Source organism: Vanellus vanellus, assembly GCF_965231255.1.
Source record: "Vanellus vanellus genome assembly, chromosome: 1".
In the NCBI taxonomy this organism is placed as follows: Eukaryota; Metazoa; Chordata; class Aves; order Charadriiformes; family Charadriidae; genus Vanellus; species Vanellus vanellus.
In genome coordinates this window covers 35,034,723-35,057,622 of record NC_138905.1, presented here as the reverse complement: position 1 = coordinate 35,057,622, position 22,900 = coordinate 35,034,723, and the positions used below count along the sequence as shown (strand labels likewise).

At 43.3% G+C, this 22,900-nt stretch overlaps 1 protein-coding gene across 1 annotated transcript in view; it reads left to right on the top strand.

Annotated features, from left to right (window-relative positions):
- The window catches only part of SLC38A4 (solute carrier family 38 member 4), a gene marked incomplete at its 3' end in the record, with an annotated part of 16,236 nt that extends 5,745 nt beyond the window's left edge, over positions 1-10,491 (top strand). Inside the window, exons 5-14 of the mRNA XM_082498631.1 lie at positions 1,472-1,553; positions 1,646-1,728; positions 1,823-1,881; positions 2,277-2,555; positions 2,674-2,753; positions 3,862-3,962; positions 4,954-5,078; positions 7,744-7,888; positions 8,861-8,958; positions 10,390-10,491. Of these exons, the coding sequence (XP_082354757.1) occupies positions 1,472-1,553; positions 1,646-1,728; positions 1,823-1,881; positions 2,277-2,555; positions 2,674-2,753; positions 3,862-3,962; positions 4,954-5,078; positions 7,744-7,888; positions 8,861-8,958; positions 10,390-10,491 (1,154 nt within the window). The remainder of the gene's footprint in view (positions 1-1,471; positions 1,554-1,645; positions 1,729-1,822; positions 1,882-2,276; positions 2,556-2,673; positions 2,754-3,861; positions 3,963-4,953; positions 5,079-7,743; positions 7,889-8,860; positions 8,959-10,389) is intronic.
- Positions 10,492-22,900: the final 12,409 nt, after the last annotated feature.

Here is a 22,900-nt window from a genome sequence, read left to right as displayed (position 1 = left end):
GGGAGAAAACTGGCTGCTCATGGCTTGGATGGGCATACGTTTCACTGGGGTAAAAAATACAGCTGGAAGGCCGGGCCCAAAAAGTTGTGGTGAATACAGTTAAATCCAGTTGGTGGTCAGTCACAAGTGGTGTTCCCCAGGGATTAGTATTGGAGCCAGTTCTCTTTAATGTCTTTATCAATGACCTGAACAAGGGGATCGAGTGCACCCTCAGTAAGTTTTCAGACAACACCAAGTTGTGTTGGAGTGTTGATTTGCTTGAGGGTAGGAAGGCTCTACAGAGGGATCTGGACAGGTTGGATCAATGGGCTGAGGACACCAGTATAAGGCTCAACAGGGCCAAGAGCTGGGTCCTGCACTTGGGTCACAACAGCCCCATGCAGCCCTACAGTCTTGGGGAAGAGTGGCTGGAAAGCTGTCTGGTGGAAAAGGACCAAGGGGGTATTGGTTCACAGCCTGCTGGATATGAGCTGGCAGTGTGACCAGGTGGCCAAGAAGACCAGTAGCGTCCTAGCCTGTATCAGGAATAGTGTGGCCAGCAGGACTAGGGAAGTGATCATCCCCCTGTATTTGGCACTGGTGAGGCCCCACCTTGAATATGGTGTTCAGTTTTGGGCCCCTCACTGCAAGAAAGACATTGAGGAGCTGGAGTGTGTTCAGAGAAGGGCAACGAAGCTGGTGAGGGGTCTAGAGCACAAGTCTTCTGAGGAGCAGTTGAGGGAAATGGATTGTTTAGTCTGCAGAAAAGGAGGCTGAGAGACCTTATCACTTTCTACAAGTACCTGAAAGAAGGTTGCAGCAAGGTGGGGGTTGGTCTCTTCTCCCAAGTAACAAGTGATAGGACAAGAGGAAACAGCCTCAAGTTGTGCCAGGTGAGGTTTAGGATGGATATTGGTAAAAATTGCTTCACAAAAACAGTTATAAAGCACTGGAACAGGCTGCCCAGGGAAGTGATTGAGTCCGCATTCCTGGAGGTATTGAAAAGACAGGTAGATGTGGAGCTCAGGGAAATGGTTTAGTGGTGGACTTGGCAGTGCTAGGTTAACGGTTGGACTCAGTCTTAAAGGTCCCTTCCAACCTAGACGATTCTATGATTCTATGATAACTGAAGTTACTACAGAATATGGATGGACAGTGTCCAGTGGAAAAACAACACTTAGAAAAGCAAAAGGGAGAGTTAAGAGTGTAAATTTCATCAGAACAGTGATTTGAGCATGTTGTTAATTCAGTAATAAACGTATTGTATTCTAATACTGAATTCTAGATGTCATTCGGGTCACGCTCATAGCAATATCAAGGGAACATACCATCTATGTAGTCACACTGTTACTTGAACAAAAGTAATTTCTCTATTTTAGCAAAAACTATTTTCCCAAAACAATATGTTTTCAGCATTAATGTTTTTTAAAACAAATTATTTTTGTTGGAACTGCACTGTTTTCTCTGAAGGTGTTTGTTTGGTTTTTTTCAGCGATGTCAAGCTACCTCTTTATTATTAAATATGAACTTCCTGAAGTGATCAGAGCATTTATGAAACTTGAGGAGAGTTCTGGGTAGGTACCTGTGTTCAACCTGAACCTCAGATGAATTTTTTTCCCTTTGATGTCAATGATAATGATTGTTATTTTTAATTCCTTCTCTCTAGAGAATGGTACCTAAATGGGAACTACCTCGTCATACTTGTAACGGTTGGGATTATTCTTCCCCTCTCCCTTCTAAAGAGCTTAGGTAAGCTAAATACCCCACTTAACCTCATTTCTTATTTCTGTTAGGATTGTGAATTTATATGTAGCTGAACTGTGTTTTTTTTCTTGCTGCACAGGTTATCTTGGTTATACAAGTGGTTTTTCGCTGACCTGTATGGTTTTCTTTGTCAGTGTGGTAGGTGACTATTTGGGTATTGTCTCTAAGCAAATACAGAGCCTGTAAACTGTGCAACGCTGTTATATTTCTTGCCGTGACAATTTAATGTGGATGTTCAGATGGCATCTGCAAGTGAATCAAATCAACAAGCTTATTGCTGAACGAAGCCAGAATAAAAAAGATCGGCCAAAACCACAACACTTGAGAATAAAAAATAAAGCGGGACAACAGCAGAGGCAGAGTAACAACAAATACTTACAGGAGAAGCAGAAGTGATAGCACTTGTTTTCTTGCCCCTTCTCTTTCCTCTCCCTTTTCTGCGTGCCTGTTTATATTTATGTTGGCATACCCTTGATGTAAGTGTAAACTCCGATGGTGGTACTCTTCTGGTGACGTTGCCTACCCTTTTGTAGGTAATCTTCAAGAAATCCCAAATATCCTGTCCTCTCCCCATCATGGACCATGGGGTTGAAAACTGGACCGCCACCAACAACACAGTGCCAATGCACCTGTTCATGTTACCAAATGAGTCTCTTGGTTCTGGTGTGAATTTCATGATGGACAACACAGCTGGGCACTTGCCAGGCCTTGAGGAGCCAAAAGATACCTCTCCCAAAAGCGGTGTAGAATATGAAGCCCACAGCGACAGTAGTGACATGTGTCAGCCAAAATACTTCGTGTTCAACTCACGGGTAAGGGAGAGTCTGTAGAATTTGTCTTTAGCCATTTGTACCACAGCTAAACTGCTGCTTGCCAAAAGTCAGAGGTACAGCAGTGACCATTCTTACTAATGGGAGCTTTATTTTACAGACTGCCTATGCAATACCCATCCTGGCATTTGCATTCGTATGCCACCCTGAGGTGCTACCAATATACAGTGAACTGAAAGAGTAAGGTTCTTAAATTTTGTCCCATACTTCCAGTTAACCATAGCTAGAGATCACTTGCTACATGTTCTGCCTTGATTGCTGGTGTGTAGACACCCACCTGCTAATGATTTATTGCTTTCCATAGTAAGCAGATATTGGCTTTTCTTTGACAGAGAACAACTGTCCAGATAGCTGCATTGACTGATATTTACTTAGGAAAGGAGGAATACAGACAGGCCTTCAAATGATGTGAAATATACTGGAGAGCTTGGTTGCACTGAAACAGATAATTCTGGTTTCTAATAATATCTTACTGAGTTCTGTGTCTGGGTCAGCTGCTGCTTACTCTTAAGGTTTCTTGGGATGCCGTTGGTTTGGGTGTCTTACATAGGCTGTTCACCCAGCCTATTTTGCTTATCAAATATCAAAAATCAAATACACTTGCTTAAATCAGCACAGAGTTGACAGTTGGGAAGCGCTGAGAAAATGCATTTGTTCAACAGCAAGAATTACGTTACAGGAGGCTGTGCTGCAAAACTCAAGGAGGCCAAGACCCATTACCTCCCGCTTCAGCAGGTTTAACCTCTCAAGAAATAAAAATTCTCAGATGACTTGGGAACATGCTTCCAGGTCCTATAAGCTGAAGATTTTCTTACACTAAATCTTTAACCAAAGGATTTCTAAAGAAAGGATTTGACATGCAGGAGGTTCTTGAACCTGCAGAACAACCCTATTTAGATATAAGCGCATGTTCATATAGAGCTGACTGAAAGCTCTTGTCTATTATTATTACCAGCCCTGTAATTTTAGCCACTCAATTTTTTATTTAAAATACACCATTTGAAATTGATAGCATATAAATAATGGCATATAAAATAACGAGGCACATTTATACTTTGTCACTAAGTAAGCAGTAGAAATGGAGTTTCAACACACTTTTATAAGGCTGTGCTCTTCTGCACAGAGCTGTGAAGCCTCAAGTAGAGAGCTCTGTATAACCAGTATAGTTGCTATGAACTTACTAAACAGCGAGGGGATGTCAGTAGGGCTGTGATTCTTCAGAATATTTCTTGTACAAATAGGGGCTTTATAAGAATAGCACTGTTACTCTCTTTCTCTCCTACTTCAGTCGCTCCCGAAAGCGGATGCAGAATGTCTCGAATATCTCCATCACTGGCATGCTTATCATGTATCTTCTGGCTGCCCTCTTCGGATACCTTACCTTCTACGGTAGGCCAAAGCCCTGTTCTCTGCAGAATTTTCCCTCTCATTTTAAAGCAGGTGAGATGGTTCTATCACACTGAGGCTTAAGCGTTCATGTATTTTCTGTGGGCCTGAATCCAGGTGTAAGCATTATTCAAACATAATACACAGCGTGTAACCTCCTAAATACACAGTGGGACTTATCCAGCTGTCAGACCACAAGTTCCTCACCCGTGCGAGACTCTCTCACCATGAGAGATTCCCTACTAGAGGGACCAGTTGTGTATGTCTTGGTTTTGTGAACTCAAGACAACAAGCTGCTGTAAACTTGGCCCTTGGCAAAGGCCGAGAGTGACTGCACTAAAAATACTCTAGTGCTCAACAGTTTTACATGACGCTATTAAGTGCTGCCCACCCGGGCTCTGACACCACTAATTCAGCTTCACCTATGCTGGAAAACAGGTGCAAATCATTCTTGTGTAAAAAAAATATGGATGAGCTGGACTAACCGGTAGGTAAACAGAGTAACCCCTGTATTAGCACACTGTTTTATGCAAACACCACCTCTTTTTACCTCGTTAGTTCCTCCGTTACAGCAGAGAAGTGAATGACACAGCACAATCTGCTCTGTATCGCTGGGGCAAGAGAGCTCTGAGAGCTGGGACACCTGGCTGGAGGTCGAAGGGACCCGTTCCCAGTTCAGTCAGTTGTTTCCTATTTTGTATCAGAGAAATTTTGTTTACTTCAGGTTCCACATCCACTTAATGACTTTTAGAAAGTCATGTGAGATACTGGAGTACAAAGCATCATCTGAGAGCTGTATTACTCTCATCATCTCTGAATGATGGACTCGTATCGGTCATGCTGGGAAAATTCCTCTTTCGTGCGTAGCCTGTAAGGTCTATCTGATGAGAGCAGCTGGGCCAGGGCTAATCTTATCCGGCTGCAGTGTAAAGATCCTTTTGCATGTGCAGATATTGCTTCAGTGATCTAACTGCTTTCTGTTTCCTTTTCGTAGGAGAAGTTGAAGATGAGCTACTGCATACGTACACCAAAGTGTACACCTTCGACACCCTCTTGCTGTCAGTTCGCCTGGCAGTGCTGGTGGCCGTAACCCTGACCGTGCCCCTCGTCCTGTTCCCTGTAAGTAACACAGCTGCTGAAGCTGAAATCGGGGCTAGCCCGTATGCACTGACTGCATGTACTCAGCACAGACAGACTTTAACACTGAGGAAAAGTTAACCTGAAGTTTTTATTTCGGAGGGTCTGTTTTCTCCCACGCTCTTTGACCAGAGCAAGGACCTGAGGTAGTTACGGTTACAAACTTTGAAAGACCGAAATAAGTCGGTCTTTATAAATAAATCAGAAAAAATCAGGAACAACTGCCCTGTCTCTCACTGGCTCTCTCTGTACTATATTCATCAGAGCAGCAGTGTAAGTACCGAAGATTTGGGGATATAGTGAAACCACTTAGGAGATTTCCTAATACAGACATAGGCACCTACTATAGCATCCAAACTCACGTTTGGATGACAGACACGTGCAGCTCGGGCCACACGTTGTGCAGGACTGCCGGACCTGGGGCAGAGGTCCTGTGCACATCTTACATGCTTGAGCCTATGGACAGGGGAGGAAGTGCCAGAAAACGGAGGCAGACAAGGTTCAGACATATAGTAAGATGTTGGAGCAAAGTTTGGAGCTTCTACGCGCTGTTCACAGGGAAAAACACAATATCCACAGTAGCAGGGAGAGCAAGACACAGCTAAACAAACCACTCTGCAGAGGCACTGACCCTCCTCAGGGATCAATCCCCACCTGAAGAGCAGACCTGCAGGCTCCTGGATGTACAGGACTGTCCCTCATGCCTTCCCTGAGCTGCTACACAGCAGGGGAGAGAATAGTTGATCCCGGTCATTAAGTTTTGGGAGGCTGGCGTGCCATTTGTACGGCACGTACAAGCCCAGCGTCATGCTGCCGGCGGGCTCTCAGCAATCCGCGTCACTCCATGGTGTTCCCATCTGATGAGAGCAGTAACCCTGGGGTCCTGTTGCTCCGTTGTCCTAGATGCAAACACGAGCTCTGCGTAGGTACCATTTCCAGGCTTGCTGACAAATGCCTAAGAGCAGTCATCACCATGCAAGGTTGTCTACCGAAAAAAAAAATAAAAAATTCTGGTATAAAGCACCTGGAGTGATCAGTCCATCTAGCTTAGAGCTCTCCAGTGCTCTGCCTTAAACGTCGTGTTTAAACCAGTGACTAAATGCTTAAATTAGTCTTAACTAACTGATCACCCTTCATGGGACAACAAGTTAAGGGCATTGCAAAAGCCTCTATCTGTCAGATGTAGCCTTTTTCATTTTTAGCTCTCTGTATAATCATTTTTATATCTGAATAGTGTGCAAAGGCTTAGCAGTTACATACCACAGCACTAATTGCTCTATTAAAAGAACTCCCGAGAAAATATCATTTCCTTGTAAGCCCAGCATATCAAACAATTTTATACAGCCTACCAGGACAGCCAGCTCAGCAGATCTAATTACTCCAAATAAGCAGTCTAGTTGTATCACCTACTTTTTTATGCAGTACCACATTTGTATTTTCTTAAAGTATTGAGAGTTTATTCTTTTTTTAAAAAAAAAAAAAAAAAAGAAATCACTGCATTGCTAAAAAAAAGGTAAATATAGATCTATGTACCATTAGTCACTGTAAAACTTCAGTTTGAGAGCTTCTTTTTAAAGATTAACACAGCAGGAATAAAGCACAGTATGCTGACGATAAGCCAACAGGAATGCAGGTAGCAGTTCTTTGGTGGAATAAAGCTGTTTTACACCAACTCAGGGGCTGGACAAAATTTTTGCAATCTGTCTGCCTCTTCCTAATATTGGTTCACATCAACCTGAAAAACATAAGATGCAAAATTCATGCTGTGTTTTCAAATGATGGGCTCCAAGTCTGACAGAACCCCATACACTTAATTGAATTGCCAAACGCATCCAGAAACAGTTGTGTGTGATTTTAAAACAACCAAACAGAAGTGGGTTTTGAGCTTTTTTCAGTGTAAAAACATTTTTGTTCAACTTCTACATTTCAAATCTTTTCAGTCAATCATGGTACTTCAGAGTAACATTATCTCCTGCCACCAAAGGGATTTGCTCTTGACCTTTTTCCTACTTACCATCTTTGCTAATGAAAAAGCAAAAAAACTCTCTGTGTATTGTGTGAGAAAGTCAGCAGAGCAAAAAGGATTCTCTGCAATAGCTTTTAGGATTATAATTTCCAAGTGGCATTGAAAAATATGTTTTTCTTTTGTGAGAGGTACATATGTGTATGTATATATTTAATGGAAGTAAAACAATAGCTTGCTCTTTCTCTCACAAAAGTAAACGACAGAACTCCAGTGGGATTTTCAGAGGGATCAGGTTCAGGAATACAGCGACTCCTATTTCTTCCATGCATTTTTTGCCTGTTGATTAGTATTCGTAATGGGGGTTTCTTTGGGTTTGGTTTTTTTTTTTTGCTGATATTAGCATCTTTCAGTTGAACAGATTTCATGTCCCTGATTTTACACCCTACTTACTTAACTTTCTTCTACACTGCAAATATTTGAGTTTCTGCATTAAACTGTGAACCAACTTCTCGAAAACCTACATCAGAGTGAGATTACATTAAGGGAATCAAAGACTGAAAACACATTTCTTCAGTCAGAATTTCTCACAGAGAAAGCAACTAGGATAGATCATTTAAAAAAGTGAAAAGCAAAGATAAATTAATTGCTCTTTTACTTTCCCTGCTGGTTTTCATCTTACAGATCCGTTCATCTATCAGTGCGTTGCTGTTTCCCAAAAGGCCCTTCAGCTGGATAAGACATTTCCTGATTGCAGCAGTAATTCTTGCCTTTAATAACCTGCTTGTCATTTTTGTCCCGACTATTAAAGACATCTTCGGATTTATCGGTAGGTTTTATAAATACTCTTTGTTTACTCTGTTAATCCTTTCCATAACATATTTACATTCACGGGCTGAATGACAGTCTTAGTTTGGGTCTTACAGAAGAGTAATATAAACACAGATTAAAGTTAAAAAATCCCAAACAGCTGACAGACAAAGCTAAACGCTACCCAACTTCATTGTTACCTTGCATGAGGCACAAGGAATCCAATAATCCCAGGGTAAAAATTGGTAAGGAATCCCATTTTGACAAAAAAAAAAAAGGCATTTAGTGCATGTGGAGAAGAGGGAAATCACCTTTGGTTTTCAAGCATTTATAGCCCAGACAAAATGTATTGACTTCCCAACTGTGATATTGGGAAAAGAAGTGACACGTTTCTTTCGGCATTCACAGTTCCCTCCCTGCCTCTTCGTTTGGTCAGTTTTGGCCTCTGACCAAAGAGGTCCATGAAGAACCTCCATGTTCTGAGCTGCTTGAGGACTCGGGGATGCAGATACCCTCAGGAAAGACACCTCTGTGAAGTTTCTGCCTTTTTCATATTTTATACTCCACGCAGGCAGCCGGTTTGCTCCTCCCTGCCTTTTAAGCCTGGGCCACCGCCCTGGGCTCTGCTGAGAGGAGAGGAGTGGAGTAGGCACTTCCAGGGCACGGTTCATCCACCCTCTTTTCAACACCTGCTTTCCGTGGTCATCACGCCCTGGGAGTGCCTGCTTGTCCTCGCTTCACCAGCCCACATGCAGATGTCCGTATCGCAGGCAGCCACAAATCCTCTCAGTAACGAGCGCCTCTTTGGGCCCCGAGCACTCAAATAAGTGTTTGGACACCTACAGCTCTGCACAAATGCTGTCTACAGAGAGAGCCCTTTGTGTGGCTGGGCTTGGAAAAGCAGCTGCCTCCCCACACGCTCTCTTTTGCAGGTGCACCACGTTGCTTATGTGTCAGACAGCACGGTACTCAGCTCTGCTTCCCCTTCCAGGTGCCTCTTCTGCTACGATGCTGATTTTCATCCTCCCCTCTGCCTTCTACTTGCGGCTGGTTGAGAAGGAGCACCTGAGGTCTCCCCAGAAGATCGGGGTAAGGGAGTTGGCAGCAATTGCAAAAGGAAGGACGGGAGGGTGTGTGCTTTCCCCTGGTCACAAATACTCAGACTTTTGACTTACAACGTCTGCCAGTTGCTCATAAATGGTAGTGTCTCACTCAAAATGCAGGTCAGGCAGCGTGATTCGCCTTCGCATGGAGAGCCAGGCTGCACAAGCCAAAGCCTTTAGCGCCCTACTGCTACTGATACACAGCAGTAAGCGTCTAGGTTAAAGTGTGTCTTAAACCACTACAAAAAAAAAGGCTTTTATTTAATCCAATCTAAGGTCTTGTTAACACCTGCACTTGTAGAAATAACACCTAGGCAGTGTATAAGGAGCTGTTGGTTCATGCTAGAAGGCCAGCTGTGGATTAACAGGGAGATTTGAGGTCAAGGTTAAGAAGGAAGTTGAACCGCAGAGATAATTAAATAACAGGGAGTTCCCCACTGAGATGATAGATCCATACACCTACAGGAGACATACATGAAGGTCTATCATTTATACACAGCGTGTGTTTATACATCGTGCTGGACTGCCGCAGCAGTACCTTTCATGTTGAACATCAATAGCTATCCGCACATTTAACAATATCACCAAGGAGATGTCCTTTGAAAACCTAATCAGTAAAAGTTACCGCTGAAATATATATTCAGGTACATAATGTAAACAGATGTTCGTGTATATATATACACATGTTCACAAAAAATGTGAAAGTTCAACCAATACAGAGCAAGTATAAAAGAAAAGGTTTGTTAACATAAAATGATTTCTGACAATAACTTTTGGACCTGTTATTATAGAGAGACTGTGAATATTTGTTCATGTCTCTTTGTTCATTCTTCATGTTTCTGTGTGTTAGGCACACCTAGAATTTCACACCCAGCTCTGAGATCACATACAATATTCATCTTTGTGTTGCGAGGCAGAATATTGTTAAGTGTGGACAGATTATAGTAAACTAAAGCCCTACTAAAGCGAAGGATGACTATAAGCACCTGAATAACCTGAATATATACAGAATACCTTCAGAGAAGAGAGATGGGCTTACCTGTTTGTCTAATAAGGATGAAAAGGATTAACTCTGAAGCTGTTCTTGATATCAGAGACGATGATCACTCATTGAAAATTGGTCATTTTTTAAAGCAAAAACCTGCTCCTCTGTTATATTTTGTATTATTGTTCAAAGTAACAACGTGGGTTTTTTTCAGATCTAGTCTTCTAAGGCCCGGCTCTCTTGGACTGAAATTCACGCAGAACTAGCTTTGATTCACGTAGCCTTGGTGACATTACTTGGCCTTTAGTCACAGAGAATGACTTAAACTCGGGCCCCGGGTGTTACAGCAATGCGGTTCCAGGGGGACAGTCCGCGAACTACAGTCTGCTCAGTCACTTGCTTTATTAATACAATCTCATTTTCCAATTGCAGGCTCTAATTTTTCTCATAGTTGGCATAATCTTCATGATTGTGAGTATGACTCTTATTGTAATGGACTGGATTTACAATTCCCCAAGTTCCAGGCATCACTAACCTGTGGAGACAACCGAGTGCTTTATAAACCACCATAAATATTTGTATTGTGTGCTCCAAAGGATACCTAAACTGGACTGTTATTCCTAGCTAGTAACTGCGGTATTTTGAAGACAGTTTCTGGTAAGGTCACTAGAACCCAATGGAGTCTACATCATCCTTTTCACTAAGGATCGTTATTTATGCATTAGAAACCTGAGCTTAGCATTTCTGCCCGGGTTAAATGAAATGTGTGGTGTGGATGCTTTCTATTTTCAAAACCAAAATAACTGTGTACATAGTCCTCAAAAATAGCTTGGTGTCACCCTTCTTCAACCTCTCCTGTCATGCCAATAACCACAGTTCCTAGAGCCCTGGAAAGGTAATGGCCAGAAAACCAGCTAGTGCCTTGTTTTCTGTCTGAAGCTCATGGGAGTGGCTGTCCAGCTCCAAGAGAAAGGGTACGGTTTCGGTAGGGGATCTGAAAGGTGACTGCTCCCTACTAACCTGTCAGAAAGGTGATGGCTTTGACAAGCCCGTGGACAAAGCTGAGCATCAGATTAGTTTCCCAAATTCGTTGCCCCCAGCAGGTGACCACTGTCGTACGGAATAAAGCTCGCTGGCAGACTCTGTGCTGGGGCATGTGCTTGAAGAACAGTTTTGTTGTTACAGATGCCTGTGCTGGAAACGTTGGGCATTTCTGCTGTGGGGTTTGGGTTTTTTTTTTGTTTTCTTTACTTTTTTAATTCTTGTGTGAGTTTGCATCACTGAACAAGTTGTATCCTCCATAGAAACTTGTCTTCCATTCTCACGGGAATTTAAGGAGACCACAAGGTGTGGCAAAGCACCCTGTCCAGTATTGTTCAGTACTTGTGTATTTGATAGATGTTCAGTGCAGGAAACTGTGATTTGCTATATATAAAAATATATGTATTTATGTAAGAATTTTTTTGTTTTCCTCTAGTTATAAAAATGTTACCCTGTGGTAAATGATTTTTGAATTTTTTTTTACGTGTCACTCTGTTTTCATAGCCACACACATAAGTTTTTATGTTTTGAAGAAAACATATTGGATTGGTGGGTTTGTAAAAGGTTCATTTTTATTCAGCAGTGTTTGAAATATACCTGTAGCAAACCCTAACTGTTACCTGTGTAAAAGCACATTCAGATGTTTACTACTTAAGTTACAATAAATTGTAAGATGTTTTCCTCTTGAGAATTTTTAATACGTGCCTCAAAGTTCTGTATTACCATTGTACACCACAAATTCGGGTAACTTGTGTGGTTGCTGTGCCCTAGCTTGCCTGTGCATATGCTAGCATGCAACAACATACATAATTAATGTGTGCAAAGGAAAAGACATTACTGTCAATCTCAAGTGTATCATGCTACGCAGCTGTGCAAGACAGGAAAAAAAAAAAAAAAAAGGTTAAGTTTTGTGTTATATGGATGCTTAATTAACACTCAGTACCCTCCAGACTGTAATTTTGGCTGTGCTGTGGAGTACCTGCTACATCTGCTCTCTGTACACACCAGGGAAAAATAGTCAGAGAAGTCATGTTAACTCCATGGCAGAAGGAATGAGTGGGAAGGTGTGACTGTTGGTTTTAACGCACTTACACAAATCCAGGCTCATGTAATTGGAGTTTTCATTTTCCAACTTGCTTAGAAATCTGTTGAGTACACACCTATGAACTCAGAAAGCCACAAAGCACCCAAGAGTTGTCTCTGCTCACTCCTCAGCTTCTCACGAAAGTCTGTGTGTGTGTATAAATGTGTGTAAATTTACAGGTTAACTGGAAAAGAATATCAAATATGTATTCCATGCCAACTGCTATCTTTCTGAGCGGTATTTTATGCTCACTTGAGTACTGTATCCTTAATATACTGGGGCACGCTCCCTTGTGGATGCCAAGTCTGGGTTTGCATTTTTTAAAGAAAAAGATGCCAATGATCTTTTGCTCTATTTTAAGCAGACTACTACAAATAACGCTGCATTATTACTGAAGAGACCTTTAGCATGGACTAGAGTTAATAGTAACACACCCGCACACCTCTTTCCCTGTTACCATTACCAAAGAGTTACACGTATGGAAGAACTGAACTGTAACTGCATCTTTGCTTCAGAGCAAAAGCACATATAATGACTGCAGCTGCATGTAGAGACTTAGGAATTCATGTAGCCCATCTAAAATATAGATAACCTCAAGAAAAGTAACAGAAAAGCTATGGAACAATGGCATAACTCACTGCCTTTTCACGGCACAATACTGTCGGTGTCCAAAATAGAGGTAGAGAGTCTGTAAAATGTCAGTTTTTCAAGCTAAAATATGTTGGTCACTGCAATATGCAGCTGCTGCGCACACTGGGAGTAAGGGTAGTATTGCACACTAATGTACTAGCACTGCTGGGAACGGTGGATGTTGGAGTTTCTTGTTCGTTTTGTAATGTTGACAATAGGCCTTGTGAGGATTTTTATTACAAAACCATCCATGGATGTACAATAAATGAATTTTTCAAAGACTGTAGATTTTTTTCTCTTCTGTTTTAGGCTAGCAGGAGAAGGAATTTTTTTTTTGAAAATTGGGCAGAGTCGCACTGGTAGCCTTAACACGAACATCACTAAAACTGCATTCCCTTTGAAGAGAGAAATTTGTGTACCCACGTATCTGCAGATGAGTAAGATGGCAGCCCCTTCATACAATAACCCTTTTGCGTACCCTGTTTCGTATCCATTCATGGAGCTCTGTAGACATCACCGGGTAGAGAATGGCTGCTGTTAAAAGTGGGGTTATCTGCGAGATACCGAATGCCTCGTTCTTTGGAGCATGGGATTAGCCGGCATACGCAGTATAGCAGCTAAGTATAGTCACTATTAGGAGCGCGCACCAGATGGTACCGCTCTGTATAAATACTTCCTATCATTGCAGCTGTAGGTTTTCCTGCTGTTACATATTTGTCTGGTGTATAATCGTAGCCCAAAATACACTGGTCTACGCGCCGCTCCAGCACCGATGAGCTCATGTGAGAACCACGCTCGCGGACCCGGCCAGACAGCGTTTGCAACCTGCCCCGCTAACGAGGGAGGCGCTGCAGACCCAGACAGACGCCTGCTCAACACCTGCAACACCAACGTCCCCCCCGATGTTCTCCTTCCCTTGTGGTTAGGCATCCTTAATTCCCTGCAGTATCATCTCCTTTGCTCTGTCTTGACGGTTCTTGAGCTATAAATTTCTTGTGGCAGAAGGTTGTTTTAATTAAACAATTAGAATTGTGGCAAGTGACTGAGGGGAGTTAAAGAAAAGGAAAAGGACAAAAAAGAAAGCAACGAAAATGTATTAGAAATTTTAGTGGTCATAGAGGCGTGTCAGTAAATGGACGTGACAAGAATGCCAGAAGTGATATAGAAAAAAAAAAAAAAAACAGCAGTAATGACTAAGTATTTCAGCTCTGGATTTGGAAAGAGGCAGAACAAGGGACATTCGTTAGAGGGCAAAGTCCTCTCTAGTCCATAAATAATCAAAGATGATGTTAAACAACATCTATCTGAAAGAAGGGCAGCAGGCCTAGATAAGCCACAAAGCAGCTGGCTCTGGTGTTAATTTTCAGTAAACCCTGGCATGCTTGGCTAGTTCTCAATGGCTGACATAATAGTAATTAGAGCTAGTCAGCAATTACTCACTAAGAGGTCTAGTTGGGGCTGTAGGTGGAAAATTTCCATTCATTTGTCTTTAAATTTCAATGAAAGTTTTACTGAAAATGTGCTATTACAACAAAATTCTGGCAGAGCCCAGGCAGACCCGAGTGGAAACCCCCCTGCTTTTCCATTAACCCCCCTGGCAAGGTTCTGGGTGGTCCCCAGGGGTTGCAACTCCTGGCCTCCACCTATCCTGGCAGCTGAGTCCTCCCAGGCTGGGGACCTGCCGTGGGGCCATCCTGCTGACACCCAGCCCAGGTGCTTCGGCTGAGGGTCCAGGGGGACAGTGTCACCGAGTTTCTTCCTGTGGAGCCTGGCCTCCGTGCTGCGGTGACAATCCCGTCAACATTTCCATGGTACATTGTGCTGTCCGGTAGCATCCTGAAAAAAAAAAACAAACACCCACACCTGGAGAATGTTTTTAGTTAATTAAATCATCACTTAACTGCAAACACTTAAAAGCTTGTGCTGAACCTGGGTGATAAAGGCTGTTTTCATAAGAGCATGGGAGATATGAAGCTGGAGGGGATCTCAAGAAACCTCCTATTCCACACTTGGGTTAGGTAACAGTCTTAGGTCAGTGTTTGCAGGCAAAAACATTGGCTCCAGCTGCTCATTTCAGATATTTAGTAAACTACATGAAAAAAAAAAAAAATTCTGTACTAACTAGTCTCACAACCACTAATGCCTGTGAAGAGCTGCTGTTTCCAGCTACACAGGAGACACCGCTGACACCCCAGTACCCTCTGGATGCTGAGGTGCTGGTGGACCACCAAGTTCCCCTGCATCTGGGACGGCCTGGTGGCATTTGCAGTGCTGCAGAGCTGCTGCCTTCGTCAGAGGAGCATAATGCCAAAGAGTGTTACATCATATGGAGCCTACGTACCTGGTGAGCCCACCTGGTGAGCCAAGTTCTAAACTCAATGCATCATATAATGATAAATAGCTTTGGAAATAAATAGACTGTCTTAATCTTGCTACATAAAATGAGATGGAGACTTTGTTCTGTTACTAACAATAAAACAGAAGGTGTTTATCTCCCAGCAGAAGGAAAAACTAAATATAAAAGGACGCTTTCTTGGCTACAGCTCTCCCGGACACTTGGAAGTGGATGTTTCAAGTTCCACGTGCTCAAATGGAAAATGTTCACAGCATTCATTCATCTTTACATGCAGCATGTGCCCCTCCTGGCACGTTTATCTTAAGGCTTGGGAAAGTTGCCCTGTCCAAAGTAACAGATTGTCTACACATAATTTATTACCAAGCTGTTTATTCCCAAAAGGAGGGTCTGTACCTCTTCCCAGGGGGAAGTTTGCTGATGGCAAGAAGCAGGGGCTGCATGCCATCAGCGTCAGTCTCCTTTTCCCTCTCTGACCAAGGTGAAACTTCTTCCTCTTCTACCACAGAGCACCCTACTCATCCCGTCCTTTTTTCCAAGATCGCTGGGTTTAGCTTTTACAGAAGCAGCTCAGGAAGTTGACCCAGTTTCCAGATTGCCATGGTCAAACTGACCCAACAAACAGCTTCACGGGCCTGAGTTAACACAAGTGCTCACACTAAGATTGAGGCTTCTGCTTTGAATCCCCACCTTCAACTTGATCACTCTGAGCAAACTTTGAGGGCTGAGCACAGAACATTTCTGAACTTCCCCTGGAAGAAGCAGCTGCTGAGGCAGACACCTTTTCGCATACTCCGCATTATTTACTGTTTCCTACAGGTCGCTTGGTGTTCTCTCTTTGTCTTGCAACAACACCTCCCCACCATTCAGAGGCACTTCAGCCTAATATATCATTAGCGGACAGAAATAGGTCCCTACTTATGTCCTCAAAGCCCCGTTGCAGGGGTTAGGAGCCACCTGTTTCCCTCCTTCAGCTACAGAGTGGTATAAGTTACACGTATCTGGAACCTGCAATGAACTGACATAAATCTCCCAACGGGGCCTGGGCTGTCTTAATGCATCCCTTTGCTCTTAATGCTTTTGCACTCTACAGCTCATTGTATAAACCTTCTGCAAAATGCCATTCAGGCCTTTTTTTTTTTTTTTTTTAATCCAGCCTCAAAGAAAACAAACATTTGAATTACCCCTGCTTTTATACCTGTGAGTAACTGGGCAGATACAAGCTCAATAAGAAATTATATTTCCCATTATTTTCTCCAGGAAAGCTTATGTCAAACCCTAGGCTGTTACAGGGAATGCAGTTTCTTATATTGCTCATTAAGAGTCTCCAAGACACCGAATGCTGCTACTAACCTCACCCACGGTGAGCTGTGCAAACATCCGCACAACGTCCAGCTAAAGCAACAGTAGGCAATTAAAGCAACCATGCTCCTAGAAACTATGGGGAAATCAAAGGCAAGATTACTCAGAAAGCAAGTTTCCCTAAAATTGTCTCCAATGCCCAAGATCTCGTAGCACTACGTGAAATACATCAAATTGCATTCAGCATAACATCACTTATGGTGGGGTGAGTCAGGCAACCTAGTCAGGGATAACTCATTGCCTTATATACACTCCTACACGCTGCCAGAGCGATGAAGAGACATTCTGGTTACATGGGAATATCTTACCTGGCTTCAGGTACAAAAGAAAGACAAAGACAAGCTCGTTATTTCTGTGAAAAAAAGAAGGTATCACGGGCACCCTCTGGATGGGACCGAAACTGTTTCCCTGCCGTAGACACTGTGCCACCAGCAGCAAAGGGGTCACAGCCTTCACTTCAGAAGTCGAGAGCGGGCAGTTAATACCCGTTCAGTCTGTGCTCCGGCCGCTTCGAAGCACGACAGCTGCCATGAGGGCCCGGTTACTTATCCTGGATGGGGGAAGTTTTGCTAAAACACTAGAGTCGACTAAAGTGCCAAAGTCTTTACCCAGCATCTTCCAGATTCAGTGCCAAATTAGAGAAAGGCCTCTCAGCTGTGTGCCTGTGTGAAAAAGTTTTTTACAGTGTTTAGTACAGCCTGATAGAATATTTTGATTGGTAAATACCAGGAAGCAAACGACTAGAATATGAAAACTCTCCTACAGTCAAACTGGATTGTTTCCATTCTGAAGGAGATTTTTTTTTTTCGGTTTCACTTTCAGGTTTCCTATTAACCTTATGCCGTACAATCAGTGAATAACAGGAACGACGCAGTGTTTGGGTACTGGCAATGAAATGTGAATCCCAGGAGAAGAGGAGCATTGCCTTCTGGCACCGTGGACCCACATACAGCATTTCCTCTTCTTTAAACAGCAACAAGTGAGGCAGGCAACTTTTTCGCCCTGTTGGACACACAAAAAAAATGATGACTTGCACAAGAAACCATTTGAAACCAGTAGCAGGTCCCCCCGAAAGTCCAAGCCCCCCCTTCCTGTCACAGAAGGCTGTGCCACGGGCTCCAGCCTCAGAGGCAGCTCGCAGGAACAGCTTTCTCTCTCTGGGAACTCCAACCAGAAATTGCTCGTTGTAGTCCAGATTCCCATCCCAAAAGCTACAAATAGCTTTCCTGCAAACCTGCTTGAGGAGAAAAACAGCAAAGGACAATGAAATGGAGAGAACTTCAGAGTTTTTAAATATTACTATTGTGGCAGAGAGGAGAGACAAGCACTTTGAGCCTCTGCAATACAGTGTTCAGCATGTGTGATGGAGACCTGTGTGTTTGTGCTCCCAGTTTCCATGTGCTGAGATTTCATCTGAGCACTGGCAACTACTCCACCGTCGTCTTAGATTCTTGTGTTCTGGCTATCTTAACCCTTTTATATTTGCTAGTGTCCACACTGGAGGTCTGTGCTGGTTACCACAGCTACACAGACTGGAGGTCTGCGCTGGTTACTACAGCTATCTTTACACTTTATTTTAGTATCTATTATAAAAATCACCAGGGAGAAGCCATTAAAAAAACACTAGTTATATTTGTCCCTTTAAGGAACAATGAAGAAAAACTCTTTCATTTGCTCTGATAAATTTACCAGTGTATTCTCATTGGTATATAGATATGTTAAGGTGGTGAACAAAAGACAAGGGACAAAGATTCCACAGAATGACAGATTCCACCATCTGACACTCACTTCGGACAGGAGACATGAAAACCTCTCTCAGCTGGAGCGCAGTAGGTGGGGAAGTAGGAAAATACTAACTTTCCTCCAACATCTGCTTAAATATCACACGTGTGCTCTGCTCTCCTCATTCCTGAACACAAGAATACTTCACTGATGACAATTTTTGTGCAAAGAGATGACCTGGAGAGCACCAGTATACAAATGAATTCACCAGAATGATTGCTGCCGCTTTGGGGACACATGCAATCTGTGATGGATAATACACACACACACGTCGCTATAGCAACGCTCACACTAATAGATGTTTGTACAAAGGTCCAAGCCCCAAGGGACTCGTTTGAGCCTTCATGAAAAGTTCCAGCCCGCCAATGAGAGAGCAGGCGCAATACCATGAGATGGAGATGGCCAATGCACCATATATTGTGCGAATGACTGGCCACTTGGGGCTGAAACAAGTGGTAGGAAATTGTGAGAAATCCAGCATCTGACTAAAACCATCCAGAACTAACTAAATAAAAAACGTATTCATAAAAATCCAAGTCTTCCTATGACAATGCACAGGAGTCAGTAAATATGGAGTTCACTGCTTGCCCTGAAAAGTTAGGTCATCTCTGCTAAGGGATGCAGACCTGATACGCCATATCCCTAGTACCAGCTGACATGAAGTTACTCCAATAAAAGTAAGTAGAAAAATTCACATGCACCCAAAGACAAGTGGCAACCAAATCACCAGGAAGAACATATTAAACTTGTTCCTGAAATAATCTCACTTCTTCTGTTTTGAGGATCCCCATATATTATCTTTTAATGGAAGCAAATTATGCAAGCATTAATACAGGTTAACTATAAGCATGTGCTTTATTCCATCACGTCTGTCGCTCCTACATAAAATATCAGTTACAGCATAATCCTCTGGGCTTTTTTCTGGCATGTCATTGTTCTCTGATATTCACTGAAATCAGGAACACAAAATCTGATGTGTTAAGCACCTGATATGTGGAACAAAATGTGCAAGTTTTCTAGCTTCTGAGTTAAAATCATCTTATATGTACATTTATCCTGCATGCAGAGAATTGAGTTGAATGTCAAACGATATATTTGGATTCAGTTTCCACTAATCTAGTGATAGTATTAATGTGCCCTTTGAAAACATTCAGCTCAGTTACATCCAAAGTTCAAATAGATTTTAACCTCAGTGAGGTAATAAAATCCTAATCAGAAACCAAAAATATAAGGTAGTAAGAGGAGGAGGAATAGTAGTTGAAATTTCGTCCCATCTTCAGGAAGTTTTTTTGACAGCTATCCTCTGTCACATCTGCCCATAGTTACACCCTCATCAAAGGATAGGCAGAAGGAAGGCAGGGGTGCAACCTGACAGCAGAAAGCTCATGAATCCACTCCTGAAGTTTATGCAATATAAGGAGTTGTATTTTGCATTTTCTTTTTCGGTGTCTCTCATCGCACTGATGAGCCTCAGCCTAGAACAATGTCATTTTTAAGACAAGCGGTCTACATGGCTGGCTGTTTTAAACATTGTTGGACAAAGCTACATACCATAGAGGTCACAGGGTTGGAGGAAGCTGTAGCCACGTGCACAGTGTATTGTTGACACTAGGCAAGATGGCTTTGTTTATTAGGCACTGATTAGATCTTTTTTTGTGTTAAATGCCCTTTCCTAATTGGCACTGCTCACCGGCATCCATCCACGTGAACTGTTAGCCCCAGCAACAGCCTTTAGCAGAAGGAATCAGAAGCAGCCAGACACTTGCCCCAACCGGTGCCTGTGGACAATCCCACCGGCACTTCTGCCTGGAGAAAGCATCCAGCCACATATCTCTGATGAGAGTTTTCGGCATTAGCAAAAAAAAAAAGAGAAACTGCTGATGGTCGGACATTAAATCTTTCCACAAGAGGGGAGAGAAGGGGACCTAGCCACAACAGGCATGGCCATCAGGATCCCCAACCCCGGCGTTGCACCCAGCGGTGCCCAGACATACTTTCCTGGAGCTCACTGGAGCGGCTTCAACCTAACAGGCTGAGTGTGCTCTGAAACTTGGGGTGAGCGCTCACGTGTCCCTTCCAGCAGCTCTGCTGTGCGGACTGTGTTTCCTGCAAAGAGCAGTAACATCGCAGAGGGCAAATGGCATTTCAAATGCTGAAGCCTTTTCTCCGGAGAACGCATGCCTGTCCATCATCATACACAGGGTCACTCCCTGATACCCTTTAACTTTCAGGTTATGAATAAAATTGATGCTAAAACAAATCGGCTGATACCTGTTCTCTGAGCTAACCTGCCTATTGTAACCAACAAAACCGCTTCCGCTTGCATTTGATTCTCTGTATGAGGAAAGAAAATTTCTCTTTGACATTTCTGGCAAAGTCAAACAGCTCTGCACTCAGTAACACACAACGCGCACATGAGAAATGAGCATTTTGGAATAATCCCCACATTGCCATTTCCTGATTGCTCATGCCTGTGTAAAGAGTGTAACAAGTTCTTGAGTTCCTGCAGAGTGTCACATACTAATCCTCAAAACTGCCACAAACAAGCTGAGGAGGAATTTCTGCCGTACCTGCTCCTGTCCCTTAAAGCATCACCTACAAACTGATTGAATAAGAGGCTGTTATGGTGACAGATCATACACGGTCACTGCTGCTCTATGCCACCTTGCAAAGAGCGGTGGGTGCTGCCTGCCCAACCCTTTGACTCCTGTTTTGAGAAAGACGCCATAAACTGCTGCATCCAGAATAATTTCACATAATTCCTGAGGCATCAGGAGTCAGCAGAGGTGGGGTAGCAGAAACAAAGCTGACTTTAAAATGACAAATTTCCCACAATAGACACTAGAAGGAAAAAAAAAAAGACATTTCCCCAATTATAACTGAGGAAATGTCAGGCCAGTCCCTAGGTTGATATGCCATTGAACTGGGAGGGAGCAGATGCATCTGCCTTGACTCTATAGGGAGAAGATAGCTTTTGTCTGATTGCTTCCAAGAAAAATAAAAATTAGGTGGGATTTATAGGTAGAAAAACCCCATAAATGTGATGGTCCATAAGTTCAAAATTTCTGTCATTATGTTTTTAATTACTGCTGCCATGAGTAGCAAGAATGGTAACAGAGCACGAAGCAATCACATTCAAGTACACTAAAATCCTGGTTTTGCCTTCACTGGGAAAATGGCAGCGCTGAATTCACTGGGGGAAAAAAAAAAAAAAAAAAGCATTGCAAATGGCACTGAATTGCTAAGGAACCAGGGCTAAGCACATCACAGTAACCATAATACTGGGAGAAATTATTCAAAACCAAAGCAAGATCATGTCATTTGTCCCACAGGAGAGAGGATTCACTCAGGCGCTGTGGAGACCTTCCATGAGCTGCATCCTAAGGTAAGTTTGGAGGGGATACCAATAGCCATGCCAATGGGGCAGCAGAAGAGAGGATCCCTGAGCAGTTCACCCCCTGAATGCTTACCCAGGGCAGCAAGCCAGTGCTGCAGCCCATGCTGCTGGGGCGCACGTCCATACCAGTGCCTGGAAAGGTGAAGCCACATAAGGCGCAGCCGTGCTGTGGAGCAGAGTGGCTCTGCAACCAGGCTTACCCTCAGCAGCACCACCAGTTCAGGCTGCTCTCCATTACCAGCCAGTAGATGATCTCCTCTGCAAATAGCACCTCTCAGGACCGAAACACCAAAGCAGCATGGCTATGGCTACACTAGCACAGAAAATGTGTCTGAGCAGTACCATGTAACTCATGTCCACGTAGGCAAATTTGCTTCCACCTCCAGGAGAGATAACCATGTCCATGCTGCCCTCCAGCCCATGCTCTCCAAACTCTGCCTATCCGGCTTGGTCTGCAGAAGAGTTAATTGGCACCAGGGAAAATCATACCAAGGAGTGTGTGAACCATTAAGAGCCACTGTACAAGTTAATACTCTGGCCCTAATATTTTTCCTCCAGCAAAGGTACCCAAATCATGGACCCATTTGACCCATTTGGGTCAGGCATGGCTCTGCTGCCGCTGAGATAGCTGAAAGCAGCACCTCTGCAGCCCTAGAGCACAGCACCAGGAGCTGGTAAACCTGAGGTGGCTCCATACCTCTGCACCTAGCTCCCTCCTGCTCCATGATCCAGGAGCACAGGACCAATGCCTCTGATCCCCCTGAGCATACGTGAGCTGGGAAACCCTCCCTAAACGAGCGCGCCTGGCAGTATGATGAAGAAATTCAAGCTGGCTTTACATGGAGCCACCTTGGGAAGCCATACTACCTGTCTTACACAGGTCTTCCAGCCCCACCTTCCCCTGGACAACAGAAAGCTGATGGGATACAACAGCAGTTAGGAAACAAGCAAAAGCTTAGGCTACAGACTGCCATGCAGGAAAGCACTCACAATAGCACAAATAAAACTTCAATTTGCACTTTCAGCTTCCATTGCGGGACTTTGGTACAGTTTCTTTGTCCTTCACATGCATATTAAATGACGTAGGGCCTGATCCTGACGCTTTTATGTGTTCACTTATTTTGAGCATCTGCTCCTGCAAGAAAGTGTGGCGTACATGTACCTGCAGCACTAAGGTCTAAGTGACCGTTTCCATCTCCTTGTCTGCATAATATTGATCATCTCTTTGTACTTTTGCCTTATTTCCCTGGCAACACCTTTCAAAGCCAAAGGAAATGAAACAATACTTCCCTCT